The following is a 20327-nucleotide window of genomic DNA, read 5'->3' as shown; positions in this document are numbered from 1 at the left end:
AACTTTCAAAAATCTAGAAAATTTCTATTTCAAAACTTTTGAAAAAAAATTATTTTGAAGGTATGAAAATTTCGAGTGACACTTATTTTTTTATTTCAATTTTTTTGAAATATTCGAAAGTTATAGTGAATTATTTAAAATTAAATTAAAAGTTTATGTGTGAAGTGCATAATAGAATACTATATAAACAATTAGGGTTTCTAAATCTTGTATACTAATATTATACATAAAGGTAATAAATAAATAAATAGTATTGACTTTAAAAAAAAAATACCGCTTAATACCCTAGATGAAAATTGAAAAGATGGAAAATGACAATTACATATTCTAAAATTAATACTAATTACTAATAATGATAAAATGAATGATGGCATTAAGTTGTGAATTATGATAATAATGATGTGTAAGTTTAAAAAACTTTGAAAATTTGTTGCGCTAGGAATAATATGAAACCGCAACAACAACAAGGCTATTGACACATGTGACACAGATAGAGGCAAGGCTATTGACACACATATAGGATGATAGCCTGATAGGCTTTAAAATAATAAATAGGTTTAATTACATATGTGGTCTCTTAACTTAATTTCAGGTAACGTTTTAGTCCCTTATCGTTTTTTTTTTTTCGAGTTGGTCCTTTATTTTAATTTTAAGTGACAATTTAATATTTTATGTTTTAAAATTTCAACAATGTTATCCTTCTTTATACAAAAACTAATAAAAAAATCATCAAATTTTTCAAACAAAACCCATAAAATTTATTATCATCTTCAATAAAATACAAATTTAATCAAATCCATAACTTAAATCTTGAAATAAACTCGTATTTTCATTCTTTATTTGATGTTGTTGGAGATGAAAATATGAGTGTATTTGAATATTTGAGTTATGGATTTGATAAAATTAGCATTATATTGAAGATGATTATTAATTTTATGGGTTTTGGTTGAAAATTTTGATAATTTTTTTGAATTTTTGTATAAAAAATGATAACATTGTTGAAATTTTAAAACATAAAATATCAAATTGTCACTTAAAATTAAAATAAAGGACCAACTCAAAAAAAAAAAGATAAATGACTAAAACGTTACCTGAAATTAAGTTAAGGGACTACATATGTACTTTAGCCTAATAAATAATAATAATAATATAAAATAATAATTTTAATAAATAATATACATGTATATAGGTCGATCTATCATGTTTAATACTTTTTAATAAGTATAAATCTGACCTATTTAAATTAATAAATTTTAACAAAAATATGAGCTTTTAATTTTTTTATTAAACAAACCCAGACCATATCACAACGACAACCTATGCTATTCTCGCATTTAATTTACACTACAACAAATTCACTAATTATAAGATAATGGAATATGAGAAAAGTAAAATAAAATAAAAGGGGTCTAATTAATAAAGATATAAAAAAAGTAACAATTTCCATTTATGATGCCATAGAACAAAGTCTTATAAAAACCTTTTGGGATACTTTATTACAATGTAATATGGCACCTTTTCAATAAAAAAAAAACATGTTCACCACACCAAAAATACAAAAACTGAAATATAACAATTTTTACCTTATGATGAAGAAGGGTGACTTTCATCATTGTATAGTCATATGAATCTAATTTTAAAAAGTAGAGTATTATCCAAGGCCTACAAAGAAAGCAACATAAATCTAAAAGTATTCGCAAGATAGCAAGATATTTGATTGCAATGATATTGACTAATTGAATGAAACTTTTTTTAATATGAAAGAAGATGATACGGCCTTTCAGTAACCCACAGACACTAATCCAACAATATGTATCAAAGAAAATAGAGTTCAATAACAGACAAATTGCATGGAAGAAGGAAATATGGATAGGAGGTAAGGGAGAGGCACATAGTTGGAGATTATAAAGTATTTTGATTGGTCACTTTATTAGACCGCAAGAGTTATTGCATAGTTTTTCATTGGAACCGGAGAAAGTGTTCCAATTGATTAATATGTATGGCTTGCATTAAATGCTTATAGTACTTAGTAGTAGTATTCATACTAAGAGTTTAAATTATGCATGTAACTGTTAGATTTCCATCCATATTTGCTCTATATTTGGCAGTAAAATGTAAATAAAAATAGATGCATAATTTTTATTTCATCAAAAAATAGATCCATAAAAGTAAAAAAATTAAAATAATCTAAAAATGGGAAAACGTCGTAGTTTCTGTGTTGTTGGTAGTCGGTGGGGTGGCGCGAAATCAAGGGCTTTCCCCTGTTTACTCTCTCTCTCTTTCTCTGTTTCTTCTCTCTCTGATTCTCTGCTAATTCTGAAAATGGATCTCTCTAATTCATTTTGTTTGTATTTTCTTACCTCCATTTTCTGCTTCACGGCTCAAACACTTTGTTTAGTTCATACCGAAACTTTGCATTTTTTGGGTAATATTTTATTTTTAAAATATTAATTTGTGGTTATTATATTGTGTGAAATTCAGAATTCACGGATGTTGTTTGCTGGTTCGATTGTTGGCGTGTTCAACTGTGGCTGATTTTGATTTGGATCTCGAAGGATGGGAATTGAAGGAAGTGAAGCCAGGGAATGTTTGTGTGTGGTTCTTTGTTATATTAATTTTTGTTGTAGTTTATCGGTGAATTGTTTGTGGTGCGATTGAAAAGGATTAGAGTTTTGGTGTGATGGCTTCGAATCCTCCATTTCATGTGGAGGATCAGACGGATGAGGATTTTTTTGATAAATTGGTTGAGGATGATGTGGGACCCCTTAAGTCTGAAGGCAATGATGAAGGTAATGATTCTGGTGACGTCGAATCGTTTGCGAATTCAAGTGGTGGAGGAAGTGGGGTTGAGGTGAAAGAGGAAGAGGAAGAGGAAGAATGTGGTGTGAAATTGGATGGTAGAAATGCACAAGAGGGGAGTTTTTTGGTGTCTTCTAGTTCATCAGGTACGACGGATCACGGTGATCATGGGATGGAATCGGGGAATTTGTCGGGTTCGAGTGCAGACAAGAGCACTGGAATCCCTAGTTCAGATGTTAAGGAGGTTGATTGGAATTCATTTAATGCTGCTGAATCAAATGGAGGTGTTGGGTTTGGATCTTATTCTGACTTTTTCAATGAGTGTAATACTGAGGTAAAACCTGCTAATGAAATTTCGGGAGATCAATATGGGCAAGAATATCATCATGAGTCTAGTACTGAGATGAAATCTGGTAATGAAATTTTGAATGATGGTTTGAATGCTTCGGTTGATTATGCACATTATCAAGAAGGTCAAGATTATGATGCATTTGTGGGAAATAACACAGGTGGGAATGACCCAAATAGCAGTGAGTATTGGGAGAGTCTTTATCCTGGCTGGAAGTATGATCACAATACCGGGCAATGGTATCAAGTAGATGACCAGAATGCAACAACAACTTCTCAGGGAAGCTCAGAAGTCAATAATGCTATGGGTTGGATAGCTGCTTCTGATGCCAAAGCAGAGGTCTCTTATATGCAACAAAATGCTCAGTCTGTTGTTGCTGGAAATTTAGCTGAATTCGGTACAACTGAAACGGTACCAAGCTGGAATCATGTGTCACAAGGGAATAATGGGTATCCAGAACACATGGTTTTTGATCCCCAGTACCCTGGTTGGTATTATGACACAATTGCCCAAGAATGGCGCTTGTTAGAGACTTACAATTCATTGGTTCAATCTTCTGATCAGAGACTTGAAAATGGACGTGTGTCTACTAGTACTTTTTCTCATAATGATAACAATTTGTATAAAGATTATGGTCAAGCCGGCTATTATGAGTCGCAGGGTGTTGGTGGCCAGGCTACAGTTGACAATTGGAGTGGTTCATATGGTAGTAACCATCAGCAGGGTTTGGAAACACACACAACTGGCACTGCTACTAAAACTGGGGGTAGTGCAACTTATGGTGGAAACCGGCAGTTTGATCATTCTTTTGGTTCTAGTATTTCTGCAAACAAAGAACAACCAAATTCATCTAGCTCCTTTGGATCTGTTCCATTGTACAATAAAAATAACCATGGTCATGGTTTGGCTAATGGAACTGTTGAACAACAACGCTTTGCCCCTAGTGGGAACTTTGTTCAACATTTTAATTATTCCAATACACAGTTTGATGAGCAAAAAAATTTCTCAAATGATTATGCTGAAAATCACCAGCCCTTCAGTTACTCTAGTCAATCATTTCACGGTGGACATCAGCATTCTCATGCCCCTCATGTTGGAAGATCATCCATTGGGCGTCCTCCTCATGCTTTGGTAACATTTGGATTTGGTGGAAAACTCATTATAATGAAAGATTATAGTGATTTAAGCTCAACATATGGAAGTCAGGTTGATTCTTCATTCCTGTTTCAATTTTGATCTATGGTTTTTTTTAGTTTCTACAATGATTAACAATGTGCATTTGTTTTTATCTGAAGAGTGTTGTACAAGGCTCTGTTTCTGTGTTAAACTTGATGGAAGTTGTATCACAAAGTATTGCTTCTTCCAGTATTGGAAATGGTGCCGGTGATTATTTTCGTGCCCTGGGCCAGCAATCTATCCCAGGTCCGTTGGTTGGTGGGAGTGTTGGAAATAAAGAGTTGAACAAATGGATAGACGAGAAGATTGCATATTGTGGATCCCCTGACATGGATTATAAGAAAAGTGAAAGGATGAGACTCCTTCTCTCTTTGCTTAAAATAGGTTGTCAACATTATGGAAAACTACGTTCTCCTTTTGGTACAGACAATATACTAAAAGTAAGTTAAATCTATTTTTATTCAAATCCTTTTTATATTTTATTTCTATGTGATTGTTTTTTAGTTTTCCATAATTTGCAACATTTGTAGAAGTTATCATAAGAGTTACACAATTTATTAGATTGATTGGAAATTTGGAATATTATTAAATGTTGATTTCTATTGTTATCTTTTATCAATGCATATCGTTATCTTGGATCTTAGTACTGATGTTGATGTAAATGGCATATGAACCCTTGTTTCCCTATATTTTTTAAACTAGTATTTACACGCGTGCGTTGCACGGGGAAGAATACGTTTAATGATAATATATATTAAAAACGTTTCATGAGGTTAAATTTATAAAATTCTAAAAATGAAAGTAGTTTATTCTTCAAAATTACAATAGCTATTGTGTTTTTCATAGTGTCAATTTTTTTATATTATTTTCCTATTCAACTCTTCAATAATTAATTGGTCATTTATACATCAACACGTATTAATATCATCTTATACATTCAATTAGAATTCTATCAAATTCAACCAAGTAATTGGGTTTAAGTGGTTAATGAGTTTCAATCAAAGACGAATTGTTTGAGAGAATTCGAGTTCGAATCTTGACTAGAACAATTCTTGATCAGACTTTACTTACTTCTCGGCCAAATTTTGAATTATTGTCAAATAAGGTTGCTCCGACCCAAGTAAAATAAGCTAATATATTATAAAATGAAGGATTTAGATCATCTCCTTTTATTGTTTTCCTTTTTTCTCTCATGTATAGAGAGAAATATAGACATAAATAACACAAATAATTTTTATAAATCTTACACCTACAAAATTTACTTGTGTCTCTATATGACTCATAAGATGATGGAGAAAAAGAGAGCGTAAAAGGAAAAGATCCAAATTCTAAAATAAAATCATGATTCACTACCAACTATCCAAAAGACACAGGGGAAAGTGTGCGCAAAGTCTGCACCAAAAAATGTGCGCAAAGTAAAAAATATTATTTTATTCAAAGATACTAATTCTTTTTTTTTTTGTCAACTAAAAAATTCTAATTCTAATTATTTCTTGCTACGTGGCCTTGGGACAAATTTGAATATGATTTTAACAATGTCAGTTTGCTTTTTGTGTTAGCAGTGGTATAGGTAACATAAAGGTAAAATGTAACACTGTTATAGTAGTAGGGAAGCTGTACATTGGGCGGCAGGAGAGGTATGCAATGCAGATTTGCTTATGATTTTGGCAATGTCAATTTGCTTTTTGTGTTAGAAACTTAGAACTTAGTAGTGTTGTAGGTAATTGGTAATACTGTTATAGCAGAGGGGAACCTTGCTTTTTTATTGCTTAGTGTGTAAGTCTATATTGGTAATACTGTTATAGCAGAGGAGTATACTATATAATCAGGGGTGGAGGTAGTTAATTCTACCGGGGCCAGGCCCCTATCTTTTTTAATAGAAATTAGTATCTTTGTTGTTTTTAATATGTCTTGTCTGGTCTTTACGTTCAATTTGTTTTGATATTTACGTGAGCTAATTTATTGCTGATAATTTATAGTTTTTCAAGCTTGACGTTCTTCTTCAGTAACTTAATGGGCTAGTGAAGGTCAATAACAATGTTGAGTCTCTTAAGAGGATAATGCTCATCCAAATCCTTTGCAAAACCAACCATATCCTGCTCATTACTTTGGGGTGGGGACGGCTAAAACAAACAAAGAGAATAAGAGGCTAAAGTAATTTGGGGAAAATAAATAGAAAGAAGAAAAGGTGAAGGAAAGAGTAATCATAAAGATGTGAAAGATGTCATTACAATATATCAAAACAAAACAAAGTCCATACGCAAATACTTAAATCTGCATCTAGAGAAGCATGTGACAAGTGTTCTAAAAAATGTGTATATATGCATCTTTCAGGGAAAAAATAACAGAAAATAGTGTAGTAAACTATACATCATAAACAGTAAATGGACTTAACTATTTGACCCATCAATCTTCTTCAAATGCAACAAATTACATAGGAACCTTCCTGACAACACTCATTAACTTGATAATATTTGTAAGTTTCACAATATAATTATGGAATAATATTAAAAGATAAATGCAACAAATTACATAAAAAATTTAAAACACTTAGAATCAAATAGCACCTATATAACCATATTGAAAAAGTCCCTTGAGCAATTATGGGAAGTCAAATTCTCATTCATATCGTTTTACTTTTAGGATATAATAAGAAAACGGATGTTAGGATGAGTTATCAACAATCTTGAGCACCAGAACAAGAATTTTATGGATTTAAGGGTTCCAAAATAGGTCATATTATTTAGGCTGAATTTTAAATATTTGATTCACCCACTTTACTTATCAATTTTCAAGCTCTTCATATTGCTCCTTAAGACTATTCCTCACGGGGTCATTTCTAGATTTGGTAACCTATCGGATTTGTATCATATACAGGAAAATGATACTCCTGAGTCAGCAGTTGCCAAGCTTTTTGCATCTGCCAAGATGAGTGGTAAGGAGTATGGTGTACTGAGCCACTGCCTGCAAAATTTGCCATCTGAAGCACAAATGCGGGTGAGTATCCCTCCCTGTGCCTCTCAGGTTATGTATTTGTATTTTTTTGTACCCTTTTCTGATTTTTATTTTGAGCTAGGCAACGGCTTCTGAGGTACAAAATCTTCTCGTCTCTGGCAAAAAGAAGGAAGCTTTGCAATACGCACAAGAAGGTCAATTGTGGGGACCTGCACTTGTTCTTGCTTCACAACTTGGTGAAAAGGTATGCTGTAAAAAATTTCAGTGTTGAATATTATACTGAATTACTGATCCTGAAATGCTTGAGCTAGACAGTCTCTTATATGTCTTACAGTCCTTTTTCATCCAGCCTTTATTGGGGGAATGAATTTGGTACATGTTTGCACTGCAGTTCTATGTTGATACAGTGAAGCAAATGGCACTTCGTCAACTGGTTGCAGGGTCTCCCTTGCGCACATTATGCCTTCTAATTGCTGGGCAACCAGCAGAAGTTTTCTCTTCTGACAGCTCAAATAGTGGGGACCCTAGTGCTTTTAATATGCCTCAACAACCTGCACAGGTAATTTTAGTAGGAAAAACTAATAAGCCATGCAATGATGCAAGGACTATGAAATTCATATGTTTTCTTACATCTAATTTCAATAGTTGCAAAGGTTATAGTCTTTTATTCTACATGGAAGCTCATGCCTTTATTGTTGCTTTACAATTTCAGTTTGGATCTAATGGCATGCTCGATGATTGGGAGGAGAATTTGGCTGTAATAACTGCAAACAGAACAAAAGGTGACGAGCTTGTAATTATTCACCTTGGTGATTGTTTGTGGAAGGAAAGAAGTGAGGTATAGTTCTCGATCTAGATTTTCTGTTGTTTAATTATTTTTGTAGGTTTATAAAATTACCCTTCTAATATGAGACTCATATTTTAGATCACTGCTGCACACATATGCTATTTGGTTGCTGAAGCAAACTTTGAGTCATACTCAGACAGTGCAAGGCTTTGTCTAATAGGTGCGGATCACTGGAAATTTCCTCGAACTTATGCTAGTCCAAAGGCTATCCAGGTTTGTTGAAATTTTTGTTTTGCTCTTCCACATAATTTAAGTGTTGTATTGCTTGTGTATGGTTAGTCCAGTTCTCACAAAAAGCAATGTAATACACTGTTCTACTTGTTTCTAATGCCTCTCTCTTGGTTTTCACGTTCCTGAATTCTTAATTTCTGGAACATTACGAGGTTCAATTTTGAATCTTTCTTATTTTCTACTTTATTTGTATATATGTATAAGAAGATGGCATGTACTCTCAGTTATCTTATATATGATACTGGGTTAATCAATAAATATGTGTAATTTTTAAAACCTTGTGCCCTGTAAGGTTTTTAAATGACCTCTCTTGTGTGACATACTTGTGCCATATCTGATTAAATATTTTGTCCAATATGATTCACTCAAAACTTATCATATCCAATGGTTTCTTGGACAGAGGACTGAGTTATACGAATATTCAAAGGTGCTCGGAAACTCACAGTTTATTTTGCTTCCTTTTCAACCATATAAACTTATATATGCATATATGCTAGCTGAAGTGGGAAAGGTTTCAGACTCACTGAAGTAAGTTCATCGAATATTATTTTGAGAGATTATATAATGCTTTATATAATCAGCCTAATTGTTGTTTGTGACTTCAGGTACTGCCAAGCAGTGCTGAAATCCTTAAAAACTGGTCGCGCACCAGAAGTTGAAACATGGAAACAACTTCTATCCTCTCTTGAGGAGAGGATTAAAACCCACCAACAGGTTCTTCCTTATCATTTATTGAGTCTTCGTTATTTTGTTAGTCTTGTTACTTATATTCTTTTAAACAATATATATTCAGGGTGGGTATGCTGCAAATTTGGCTCCTGGAAAATTAGTGGGAAAATTGCTGAACTTTTTTGATAGTACTGCACATCGAGTAGTTGGGGGTGGTTTACCACCACATGCTCCATCATCATCACAAGGAAACGTCAATGGAAATGAACATCAGCCCATGGCACATAGAGTGTCCAATAGCCAATCAACAATGGCCATGTCATCCTTAGTTCCATCTGATTCAATGGAACCCATCAGTGAGTGGACAACTGACAATAATAGAATGTCAAAACCTAATAGAAGTGTTTCCGAGCCAGACTTTGGTAGAAGCCCTCGACAGGTGTGTGGTTACTGTTAAGTTTTTAAGGGGCTAGTGTATGTTTCCAGCTTCCTGCATTTGATTAAGTTTCAGTATATTTTATTTGTTGAGAAAAAAATTGGTTGGTTCATTACAGGAAACCTCGCATGGTGCACAAGGAAAAGCGTCAGAGGGCACATCACGCTTTTCTCGTTTTAGTTTTGGTTCACAACTTCTGCAAAAGACAATGGGACTAGTCTTGAAACCTCGTCCTGGCAAACAGGTATTATTGGTTCTTTTATATTCCATGTGTTTATTTTCATTTTCCTTTCAGTTGTGCCAATTCAAAGGCTCTTATTTGTCCTATGTGAAGGCAAAATTGGGTGAAAAGAACAAGTTCTATTATGATGAACACCTCAAAAGATGGGTAGAGGAAGGTGCTGAACCTCCAGCTGAAGAAACTGCACTGCCACCACCTCCAACAACTGCAACTTTCCAGAATGGTCTAACTGAATACAACTTGAAATCTGCATCGAAGACAGAAGGACCACCTTCAAAAGGGGGCTCTGATTTAAAAAATTCAAATCCTGAACATACTCCAGGGATCCCACCTATACCACCTGGCACAAATCATTTCGCCACTCGTGGCCGTGTTGGTGTTCGATCAAGGTAAGAAGTTATTTTGTAACTCTTGTAAATACCATGATGTAGTTGGAACTAGGTATTGTGTCCAATATTTGACACGTGTTGCTGCCTGATACGACACTGACACATATGATTACATTCAACTAATTTATTTTTCTCAAATTATTATTAGTGTCAATATTCTGTCCAGTGTCTACGTTAGTGCTTCATTGCTTGTCTATGATCAAACATTGGAAATTGGACCCCCTTCAGGTTTCTTAGTTTGGTTATCTTAGATTTCCATGATTGGTAGGGTATTTTTAAAAATTCCTAGAAATGCTTTTTTAATTATGTTTAATAACAAATAATTTCCACAATGGAGTGGGAATCCAAGGTTGCCGCAACGGTAGGAAACTTCATGTAAACATTCTTCCTGTAAACATTGTCTAATATAAAGGAATATCTTAGACATACCAAATTCATTTCACACATTTCTAGGTATCATGATTATAAGGAATGAAATAAATATTCTGCTTGTCAGACATCCCATTAAAAAGCTGTAAGAATAGTTGGGCTCAAAAGTTTTAACTAGCTCAGCCTTAAGGCGTGATTTATCCTTATTAGGCCTAAGTAGAGAGTAAGTCTTGTTTTTAGGCCTAATCAAAATATGTATTGTGGAAATATTAAGCATAAAAAGAAAGTAAAATAGGAAAGATTGGTACTGGCACATACATGCATCCAGATTGCCTTCCTTAAACAAGAGGATAAGTTTGTTATTGATTATTCATTCTGTTGACTAACAACAACATTCCAAAAATAGATCAAATTGACTGACTTTTATGACTAAATAGGTACGTTGACACCTTCAACCAAGGTGGAGGAAGCTCTGCAAACCTATTTCAGTCACCATCTGTTCCATCTGCCAAACCTGCTCTTGCTGTCAAGGCCAAGTTTTTTATTCCTGCTCCCGCACCATCATCAAATGAGCAGACAATGGAGGCTATAGAAGAAAACAATCTAGAAGATAATTTAGCTAATGAATATCCCTCAACATCATATAGGAATGATGGGTCATTCCAATCCCCCAAACCAGCAACACCATTGGTCAGACACCCAAGTATGGGCAACGTCTCAAACTATGGAGCAGTAATGAATGGCAGTAACTGTAGTTCTCCTCACTCACGGCGGACAGCTTCATGGGGTGGGAGTATTGGTGATTCATTTAGTCCCACTAAATTGCGTGAAATTATGCCACTGGGGGAAGCTTTGGGAATGCCGCCATCAATGTATATGTCTGATGACGTTTCTATGGTGGGAACACATATGAGGAGTGGGAGTGTTGGAGAAGATCTTCACGAGGTTGATCTTTGAGCAGATAATTAAGCTGTAAATATCAAATTTTGTTTATGGTCATCACTCATCAGAGTAGTTTGGACGTCCCTGCTGCATTCTTTTGATGCACGAAATGGCAGTATGCATCAGGTGAAGTTCATGAAGAAGGAAAAGATACCTTACCCGGCAACCTTTTTCCCCACCCCTTGTTTTGCTTTAAATGCCAAGAGAGTTGGTACTGGCCGCCATCTAAGGCTCAAGGTCAAGGAAAGAACTGGTGTCTTTTTAGCAAGAAGTTGATTAAAAACAATCATTTGTTCATTATATTAAACAAGAAAACACAATACGTTCCTCGAGGAAGGGAAGCCTCAACATATCAAGACAAAAGAGTAGTCTATGGAATGTGAAATATAAGTTTGACCCCTCTTGTAATTGTTTCAGTTATGAAATGGAATTTAATTTACAAATTAGAGCCTTCCTTCTTGATTTGACGTGATAGTTAACATATAAAGTAAATTATTTTACCTCTATATCCAGTGTAATTTATATTTATATTTGGTTGAAAGTTATCGCGCGTGCTTAACATGTTGGGGAAGTTAATTTTATAAAACATGTTTAAATCTAAACCTCAAATGTAATGATGGTGATTAGTCGGTATAATGAGAGTGTAAGTGTTTTTTTTTTCTTTCTCATGAGATTATTCTGTTTGAGATATTGTGGGACACTCAATTTATTTATTTTTTCTTAAATGGATGTTAAAAGATTGTGTAGAAATGAAGGATGTAATGGGTGTGTTCTTATTTCCAAGTATTAGACTATTGTTAGAATAAAACTACACTATTTTTAAGGATTTAACTTGTAAACTTCAATCGTCGAATCATTAGAATTTTTTTATTTTTTTATTATAAGTATGTCAAAAGTCACCAATATGAATAAGTTGATGTGCTGTATAACATTTTATAATAAATATATTTATACAGTTAATTTCAATTATCAAATTATAAAAAAATATTATTTTTATTGTAACTATGTTAAAAATTACAATTATGAAGATTTAATGTGCTTACAGTGTAAAAAAAAAAGTGCATAGTAATTAAACTATAAAAAAAATTGTATCCTTCAATAATTAATAAGAAGCCACCAAAATTTTTAAAAATATTTGATTATTCTTGAAATCCGATTTTCCATCATTCAAATAAAAGTCGTTATGTTAAGAAATAAATCTTTAAATTTGAAATAATCAAATATTTTTTGAAACATTACTTACCTTAACTTTTTCTAATTCAGTTTTTCTACGCATAATTTAATTTATTCCCGAGGTTTTAACTTAGTAATAAGGTTCAATTCTCGCATGAGATAGCTGTCAAAACATAAATTAAAAGAATGCATCTGATTTTCTTAATAACAATTTTTTTTCTGTAAAAATCAATTTTACCAAAATATAAATTAAAAGAATGCATCTGATTTTCTTTTTTGGTCAAAATTGTTTTGCGTTTCCACATTATGAAGCGGAAAGGAAAATGGGCCTGAGGCCCATATTTTGAGTCCACAAAATCCGAGCCCACAAAACCTTTAACCCTAACAATACAAATAGAGCATGTCTCGTACTCTTTTCTGGGTTTTATGCCAATAGCCGCTGCAACTTAACCGAACAAAGCGAAACCAATCGAAGAAAGAGAATCACAAATTTTTCTTTGCAATGGGTGAGTTAGTAGTTATCATTTGCAAAATTTCTATGTAATTCCATTGAAATTGGTTTTAGTTTCAGTGTTTGTGAAAAGTAAAATTGACGTGTATTTGAAATTCAGGTAAGGTTCATGGATCTCTTGCACGTGCTGGAAAAGTGAGAGGACAAACTCCCAAAGTTGCTAAGCAAGACAAAAAGAAGAAGCCACGTGGACGCGCTCACAAGCGTATGCAATACAATCGCCGTTTCGTCACCGCCGGTAACCTTATTATTCCTTCACTTTAGATTTTACTGTTTGTTATTTGTGAATATCGTGTTTACTTGGTGTTGTTAGGTTTTTGTTTTGATATTTTTTTGGTTTTGTGTGGTTATTGTAGTTGTGGGATTCGGAAAGAAGCGTGGACCTAACTCATCTGAGAAGTGAGGATGATGATTGGTGGAAGGTTTTTTAATTAGTTTGTTGAATGTAATACTACTTTGGTTTAATTTTAATCGATGAATTGGAACTATGGAATTTCTGACTATTGTTATATGAAAGAGTTCTTTTTGTGCTAGTTAATTTCAAACTGTGTTCATTCCTTTCATACAACATTGAAAGAGTTTTTTCTACATTACGATTGTTTAGTTTTTTATTAGTAATATTTGGTGTGGAGATAGGCAAGTAGGTAAGGTATAATTCCAAGCTTATCAATTGAACTAACTGCTAGCTAATTTGTGAATGGTTTTTTTACATTGATGCTCTAGGCATAATCAGGGTAATTCTAGGGTAATTCTAGCTATGTTGCACATAAAATGTGGTTTGTACTTGGTATTTTCAATTAGTAAGGGAAATTTGTGGTAGTATATTTGAAAACCTTGAGGTGTTTTTGCACACCTTGTAAGCGGGATTAATCCAGTTTTAGCTATGCCACTGAGTGCTGTCAGTGAGCTTAGAATGCATGCAACTGGTTGATTTTTTTTTTACGGTTCTTTTAGATTTTGAGGTAGGAGGTAATAGGTATTTGTTAGCCTTCAATCTTCATACCATAATGACACTTCCAGCTGTTAAATGATCACTCATATGAAAGACAGCTTAACCTAAGAATTATGTTCCATTAGAATATGTTGCCAATTGATATGTGAAATCCTATTAGTTGAACTGTTTATCCTCTATTTGTATGAAATTAGTTAACTTAGTATTTTGAAAGATGTGGCTTTGGAGGACTGAATCTCTGCCAAGTCATATTCTTTTTGTAATGAATCAATGTTAGTGAGGGTGGAGTGGAAGGATAGTGGTCTGATGTTTGTTATTGACATAATCAGGAGTGGATTCAGCAGTGATCTAAAATGAGTAAAACTGTTTAATTGAAACAAAGCTTTCCATGACTTAATGAGTTCTATGGTTGGTTTTTTTAATAACAAATGTTAGTAGGTAAGCTAGTGTGTTATATACTTATATTAGTGGCAATTTTGAATTTATAACGTATGTCATTCTAATCAGTATATTTCTTTTCTCAATCCAACCCATCCACCTACGAACATCTTTTACTAGCATTGATAATTTAGCGTTCCACATTAATATAATATAGACGCTCATTATTTTGATATAGATTGAGACTTTGTTGTTCAATTATGTGTATGTGCTAAAAATACTTTTGTTGTTACTGCAATGAACTTAGAAGTTTAAACTACTAAGTTTACTAATTATTGATTCTCGTCAGAGTAGATTTAACAATCTGTAACCACAGTTTTCTAAGAATTAAAGACTAATTTTAAGAGACTTGCAAAGCACTATTGCTATGAAAAGGTTTTGTATCTACTACCCTTGTAGAGATAGTCAAACCCATTCTTGAATTGAGAACGATTAACACATTCTGTCCATATAAATAGTAGTACTATATTTGTGCACAATCTACTTTTCTTTTTAAACTATATTCGTCCAATGTCATCTACTTCAATATTACGAGTAACTTGATTTCACTGATAATTGTCATCCTTCTATGGTCCCCAAACATGATAAAGATCAATGGAAAGATAGAAAGCCTGAACACTTAAAATAAACTAGCAAGATACATGTTAGCAACAGATATGGCTATCCCAAAGGGCAACTAGAGAGCCTGACCTTAACCAACAATTCTTACACACTCATTCTCCCATTCACCAACTATCCAATGGCAACGAGGCCTTAGAACTGCCCCGCACATATACTAACTAGTATTATTTTGCTTTTGTGGGATACAAAAACCAACATACATCTCATAAATTTTTGTTAGTTACATTTACATTATCATAAATTAGAAAATTTCAGTAGTTACATTTTCCATATCGGAAATTTTAAATTTTTAAAATATCCGGTAGTTACATCTAGAGATGAAAAAATACAACAGATTTTTTTTATAATAACAATAATAATAGAGTAAATTATATTAATAAAATAAATTAAATTAAATTGAACAAATAAAATACGTTAAATTAAAAAAGAAATACCACATATTGAACAAAATATATTAAATTCAAATTTATTTTATCTAATTTAATATATTTTATTTTAGTAATAGAATTTTGATTTTTTTTTTATTTTTAATTTATTTAAAAAATCAAAATACTATTAAAATAACAACATATTTTCTTAACAACTCAACAACTTATTTTCTTAACAACTGCCTCCTATTTTTATTTTGATCTAATAAATAAATAATAACAATAATAATAAAATATTTTTAATGTAATTAAAAAATAATAATAATTTTTAAAAAAATATATAAAATTTTAATAATATAATTTACTTTACTTTATTATTATTATTATTATTATTTTATTCTTTAATTTATTAAGAATATTTTATTTTAAAAATATTATTATTATTTTTGTTTTATTAAATAAACAATTTTGTAATTGTAAAAGTGAGAAGAAATAAAATCTATGAACCTAATACATGGTCGCATCTTCGGGAAATTTCAAAGAGGAATGAAATTTTCGGTGAACATCCGGAAATTTCAAAATTTTCGGCAGTACCATCTTGAAATTTGAAATATTCAATATTAGGTATTGAAAATTAATACCGGATATTTCAAATTTCCGGGTAGTACTCCCGGAAATTTCAAAAATGAAATTTCCAGTAAACTTAGTATTTTGAAAGATGTGGCTTTGGAGGACTGAATCTCTGCCAAGTCATATTCTTTTTGTAATGAATCAATGTTAGTGAGGGTGGAGTGGAAGGATAGTGGTCTGATGTTTGTTATTGACAGAGTGGATTCAGCAGTGATCTAAAATGAGTAAAACCGTTTAATTGAAACAAAGCCTTCCATGACTTAATGAGTTCTATGGTTGGTTTTTTTAATAACAAATGTTAGTAGGTAAGCTAGTGTGTTATATACTCATTAATATATATAGCCGCTCATTATTTTGATATAGATTGAGACTTTGTTGTTCAATTATGTGTATGTGCTAAAAATACTTTCAAGAGTCTGCTATCATAGTGAAATAAACCCCTTCGACATATTTAAACAATCTTTCAGTTCTTTGTCTGTATTGTTACAAAAATATGTAGATAAATTAAAGTTAAAAGATAAAAGTATACGAGACAGAAACAAAAAAAAAGTCAGTTTTTACAAAAAGAACAAAGAAACGTCTCACCACAATAAAGATATTGTTGCAGTTGAACACCCTTGTCAATATATCAGAGTGTCCGTGTCCGACAAAGTAAAATAACATCTCATCCCCAGCTATAGATGAAGTGATCAAATTCTTAAGTTGAGAAAGAATAAAGGAAGCACTGTTAGCATTCGATGGCCCTGCATCGTGAATAAAGCATATCTTTTCTTCCTCATAACCAAAATACTCTTTCAAAACTTCACATAATGATTTTGCAGAACTTATGCAAGATTTTGCAGAACTTATGCAAGATTTCAGCATGGCATTATACTGTACATTGTAGTTTAATGCAACTACAAGTGCTCTTTTGGTGCTCATAAACAAAAAATGAGAAGGAAATGGATAAAAAAAAATATATATATATTGTATGAAATATGGAAAGTATTGAATTGTGCAAGAGAAGAGAGTGCAAAGTAAGAATGTATTACGGAAGGAAATGAATTATGGAAGAAATGTATTATGTTCTTTTTATTAATTAAACTCATGTTTTTTGTGGGTGAGTAAAAAAACACACTATTCTAATTACTACGTGCATTACAGATTACAGTTGCATGTTTTATGTGAAGTTTTTTTTAAATTAATAAAGGAAACACTGTTAGCATTTAATGGCCCTGCGTCGTGAATAAAACATATGTTTTCTTCTTCATAACCAAAATACTCTTTCAAAACTTCACATAATGATTTTGCAGAACTTATACAAGATTTCAGCATGACATTATACTGTACATTGTAGTTTAATGCAACTACAAGTGCTCTTTTGGTGCTCATCTTAAAAAAAGAGTGAAAAGAAAAACAAAAAATGAGAAGAAAATGGATAAAAAAAAAATATATATATTGTATGAAATATGGAAAGTATTGAATTGTGCAAAAGAGTGCAAAGTAAGAATGTATTACGGAAGGAAATGAATTATAGAAGAAATGTATTATGTTCTTTTTATTAATTAAACTCATGTTTTATGTGAAGTTTTTTTTTAAAAAAATTGATAATATGGAATCTGGGCTGCCCGATACAGACTAACCCAAATGGATAGTATAATATTTTTTAAAAATTGTTTATGTGGGCCCAGTATCTAGAGGACCCGAAATCAATAAAATCTTAAATTAAATTAATAGATTCTTTTTAAATAGGTATTGCACACTTACTTATTTTCAGTTGTTTTTGTTTTCTATTTTTAAGTACAAAGCATTATTTTTTGAAAAAGGCATTAGAATTATTTTTATTATTATCATTTTCTTTCCATTTTTTTTTTTGTTTACAACAGTTTAGTACAAACAATATATAGATTACTTAAAAAATACACTTTTTAATCAAACCTATTATTGCATTAATAATTATAGCACTCGTACTCTTATCTAAAAGGTATATTCTTTTGTAATCATATAAAACATCTAGTGCTGTACCTTATATAAATTACCCAAAAATAGTTACAACTCAACTAATAAACTACTAAAAGAATCAAATAATGTAATTCTTACAAACAACAATCATTTGACTAAATTAGAATACATAGTTATATTAATAGTTACAAACTATTTTGCTTTCTCACTCAAATATTTTTTTAAATAACACCACTAAATAATTTATTTTGCTCTTTTTAAAAAATGAAAAACATTTTATAGAATAGCTTCATAAAAAAATCTGCAAGGTCTAGAACTCGGCCGAGCCAGGTGTTCGAGGAAAAGGAATCACGTCTCTTATATTATCCATTCCGGTTGCAAACTGGACAAGTCTTTCAAAGCCCAAACCAAAGCCTGCATGAGGAACTGCACCCAAGAAGAAGACACTATAAAAGTTACTATCATGAACTAAACCGAGATACCAAACTCCTAACTAAAATAAATCTCTTAAACATTATAGTACTAGCATACTTTTCTAATTAACGACTAAAACAATGACTAAAAAAATAAATGTTAACTATAACTTTTACTGAAGTGATGACACATTAATCTTTGGAAGACAAACTGAAGTTTAATGTACAAATAATAGACAATTGCATAGAGGTCAATTTTCGATTGTTAACAGACATCATTCATTAGCGCTATAAAACAAGGATAAGTACAATCGCAAATGGGGTTTGGGTATAATTCTCCACCCATGAACTACGTGGCAATTTATAGCTTCTTCAATGAACATAAATTTCTTGTAAGAACCAAATAAAAACAGCAAAATTTGGTTAATGTTGGTTTTCCACCATGGGCATGTAACTTTTCAATCCATTTTCGTTATATTTCCTATTTCCTTAAAATAAAACCTTTTCATAATTATTACACACAAAAACTGAGGGAGTGAAGTTTATTTGAGTGGGAGACGAAGCGTATTTACAGCATCTGTGTGTTCTTCAGTCAAGTCTATATTGCTTCACATTTGCTTCCACGCAAGATCAGTTTCTGCGCACGAGCAATGCATATATGCACAATTTGTGCGACTAAGTTTTGCCATTACAATACAGTAGAGGATCTGGAAATAACAGTCTTATTTATTTTGTATGTGGGTAGGGTGGGTATGTTATCGATGAGGGCAGTAGACCCCAAAAGATGGAATAAATACAGTTCAGATAAAGTAAATAGAACACTGATTAGCAAAAACAGTGTGATCTTTTATTTTAGAAATGTTCCATATAAACATTGAAACTGTGGTTCACAATTTGACAGAGGAAAACTTAAGGAAATAGGAATAGAGAGAAAGACATCTGACCTGAACCATAACGACGCAAATCAAGATACCACCAATATGCATCCTTATTCAACTTTAAATCATCTAAACGAGCTTCTAAATGCTCAAGTCGCTCTTCTCTTTGGCTTCCACCAATAAGTTCACCAATCTAACAAGGAGAGAATGAAACTAAATCATAACCACAATGCATATAGTTCCTCTAGTCTAAAAACAAAAACATGCTACCATCTACCGTTATACAATCACGAGGCTTCACCAGCCCAGGATCATTAAACTGTTATATATACCGAAGAATAACTCCCATGTTATTTCACTAGAGCCCCAGCTTAAGAACGTTAATTAGGCACAAGGTAGGTCCTCTTTTTTGAAGTACTATTACCGAAACTAAATTTCTACTCCTTTTTTTGGTGTACTGAGAATGTGTTATTTACAAACACTACTTGATACTTGATAGTAATTACTACTATATAGCAGAGATATCTTATATATTACCTTTGGAACCAACATGTCCATGGCTGCAACTGTCCTTCCATCATCATTTTGTCGCATATAAAATGCCTTAATATCCTGAAAATGTTGAAAATGTTTCTCTAAACTTTTTGAGGATTTTACAGCTTACTTCAAAGACAATAGTTCTTATTCTTTCATTTACACTGCCATCCATTTTAAATGAGATATTTACAATGCCATCCTCTATTGTCTCAAATATACTACGGCTTGAACACAGTGAACAGAAAATGAGGGGGAAAATTAGCATGCCTTTGGATAGTCTCTGATTATAACAGGGCATCCACCAAATGCCACTTCAGTTATATATCGCTCGTGTTCACTCTGCAGATCACAACCCCATTTCACCTACACAGCCAATTAGAAACATATGTAACACAAACAATTTGGAACTGGAAGCACTTCACAAATATAAAACTATTAAGCTAACACAACAATAATGTAGGG

At 32.3% G+C, this 20327-nt stretch overlaps 3 protein-coding genes across 3 annotated transcripts in view; 2 read left to right on the top strand and 1 right to left on the bottom strand.

The window, feature by feature from the left end:
- The first annotated feature begins 2176 nt into the window (after positions 1-2176).
- On the top strand, positions 2177-11909 carry LOC101509344 (protein transport protein SEC16B homolog). The gene is made up of 13 exons (XM_004508849.4): positions 2177-4354; positions 4444-4764; positions 7202-7321; positions 7401-7523; positions 7671-7838; positions 7992-8117; positions 8205-8339; positions 8758-8885; positions 8963-9071; positions 9151-9465; positions 9581-9706; positions 9797-10092; positions 10899-11909. Exons 1-13 carry the CDS (start codon positions 2681-2683, stop codon positions 11416-11418), a joined length of 4161 nt encoding a protein of 1386 aa, XP_004508906.1. The 5' UTR covers positions 2177-2680; the 3' UTR covers positions 11419-11909.
- Positions 11910-12949: 1040 nt separating this feature from the next.
- Positions 12950-13625, top strand: LOC101509022 (small ribosomal subunit protein eS30z/eS30y/eS30x). Its single transcript, XM_004508848.4, has 3 exons — positions 12950-13082; positions 13188-13325; positions 13444-13625. The coding sequence occupies exons 1-3, from the start codon at positions 13079-13081 to the stop codon at positions 13488-13490; spliced, it is 189 nt and encodes a 62-aa protein (XP_004508905.1). The 5' UTR covers positions 12950-13078; the 3' UTR covers positions 13491-13625.
- A 4496-nt stretch (positions 13626-18121) lies between these two features.
- The window catches only part of LOC101508705 (asparagine--tRNA ligase, chloroplastic/mitochondrial), a 7789-nt gene continuing 5583 nt past the window's right edge, over positions 18122-20327 (bottom strand). The window contains exons 12-15 of the mRNA XM_004508847.4: positions 20133-20228; positions 19866-19940; positions 19395-19521; positions 18122-18463 (exon numbers count right to left, since the gene is read on the bottom strand). Coding sequence (XP_004508904.1) covers positions 18348-18463; positions 19395-19521; positions 19866-19940; positions 20133-20228 — 414 coding nt within the window. The 3' untranslated portion in view covers positions 18122-18347. The remainder of the gene's footprint in view (positions 18464-19394; positions 19522-19865; positions 19941-20132; positions 20229-20327) is intronic.

The sequence above is a fragment of the Cicer arietinum genome, chromosome 7 (assembly GCF_000331145.2).
Source record: "Cicer arietinum cultivar CDC Frontier isolate Library 1 chromosome 7, Cicar.CDCFrontier_v2.0, whole genome shotgun sequence".
NCBI classification, from domain to species: domain Eukaryota; kingdom Viridiplantae; phylum Streptophyta; class Magnoliopsida; order Fabales; family Fabaceae; genus Cicer; species Cicer arietinum.
This window is presented reverse-complemented; position numbering and strand designations above follow the sequence as displayed.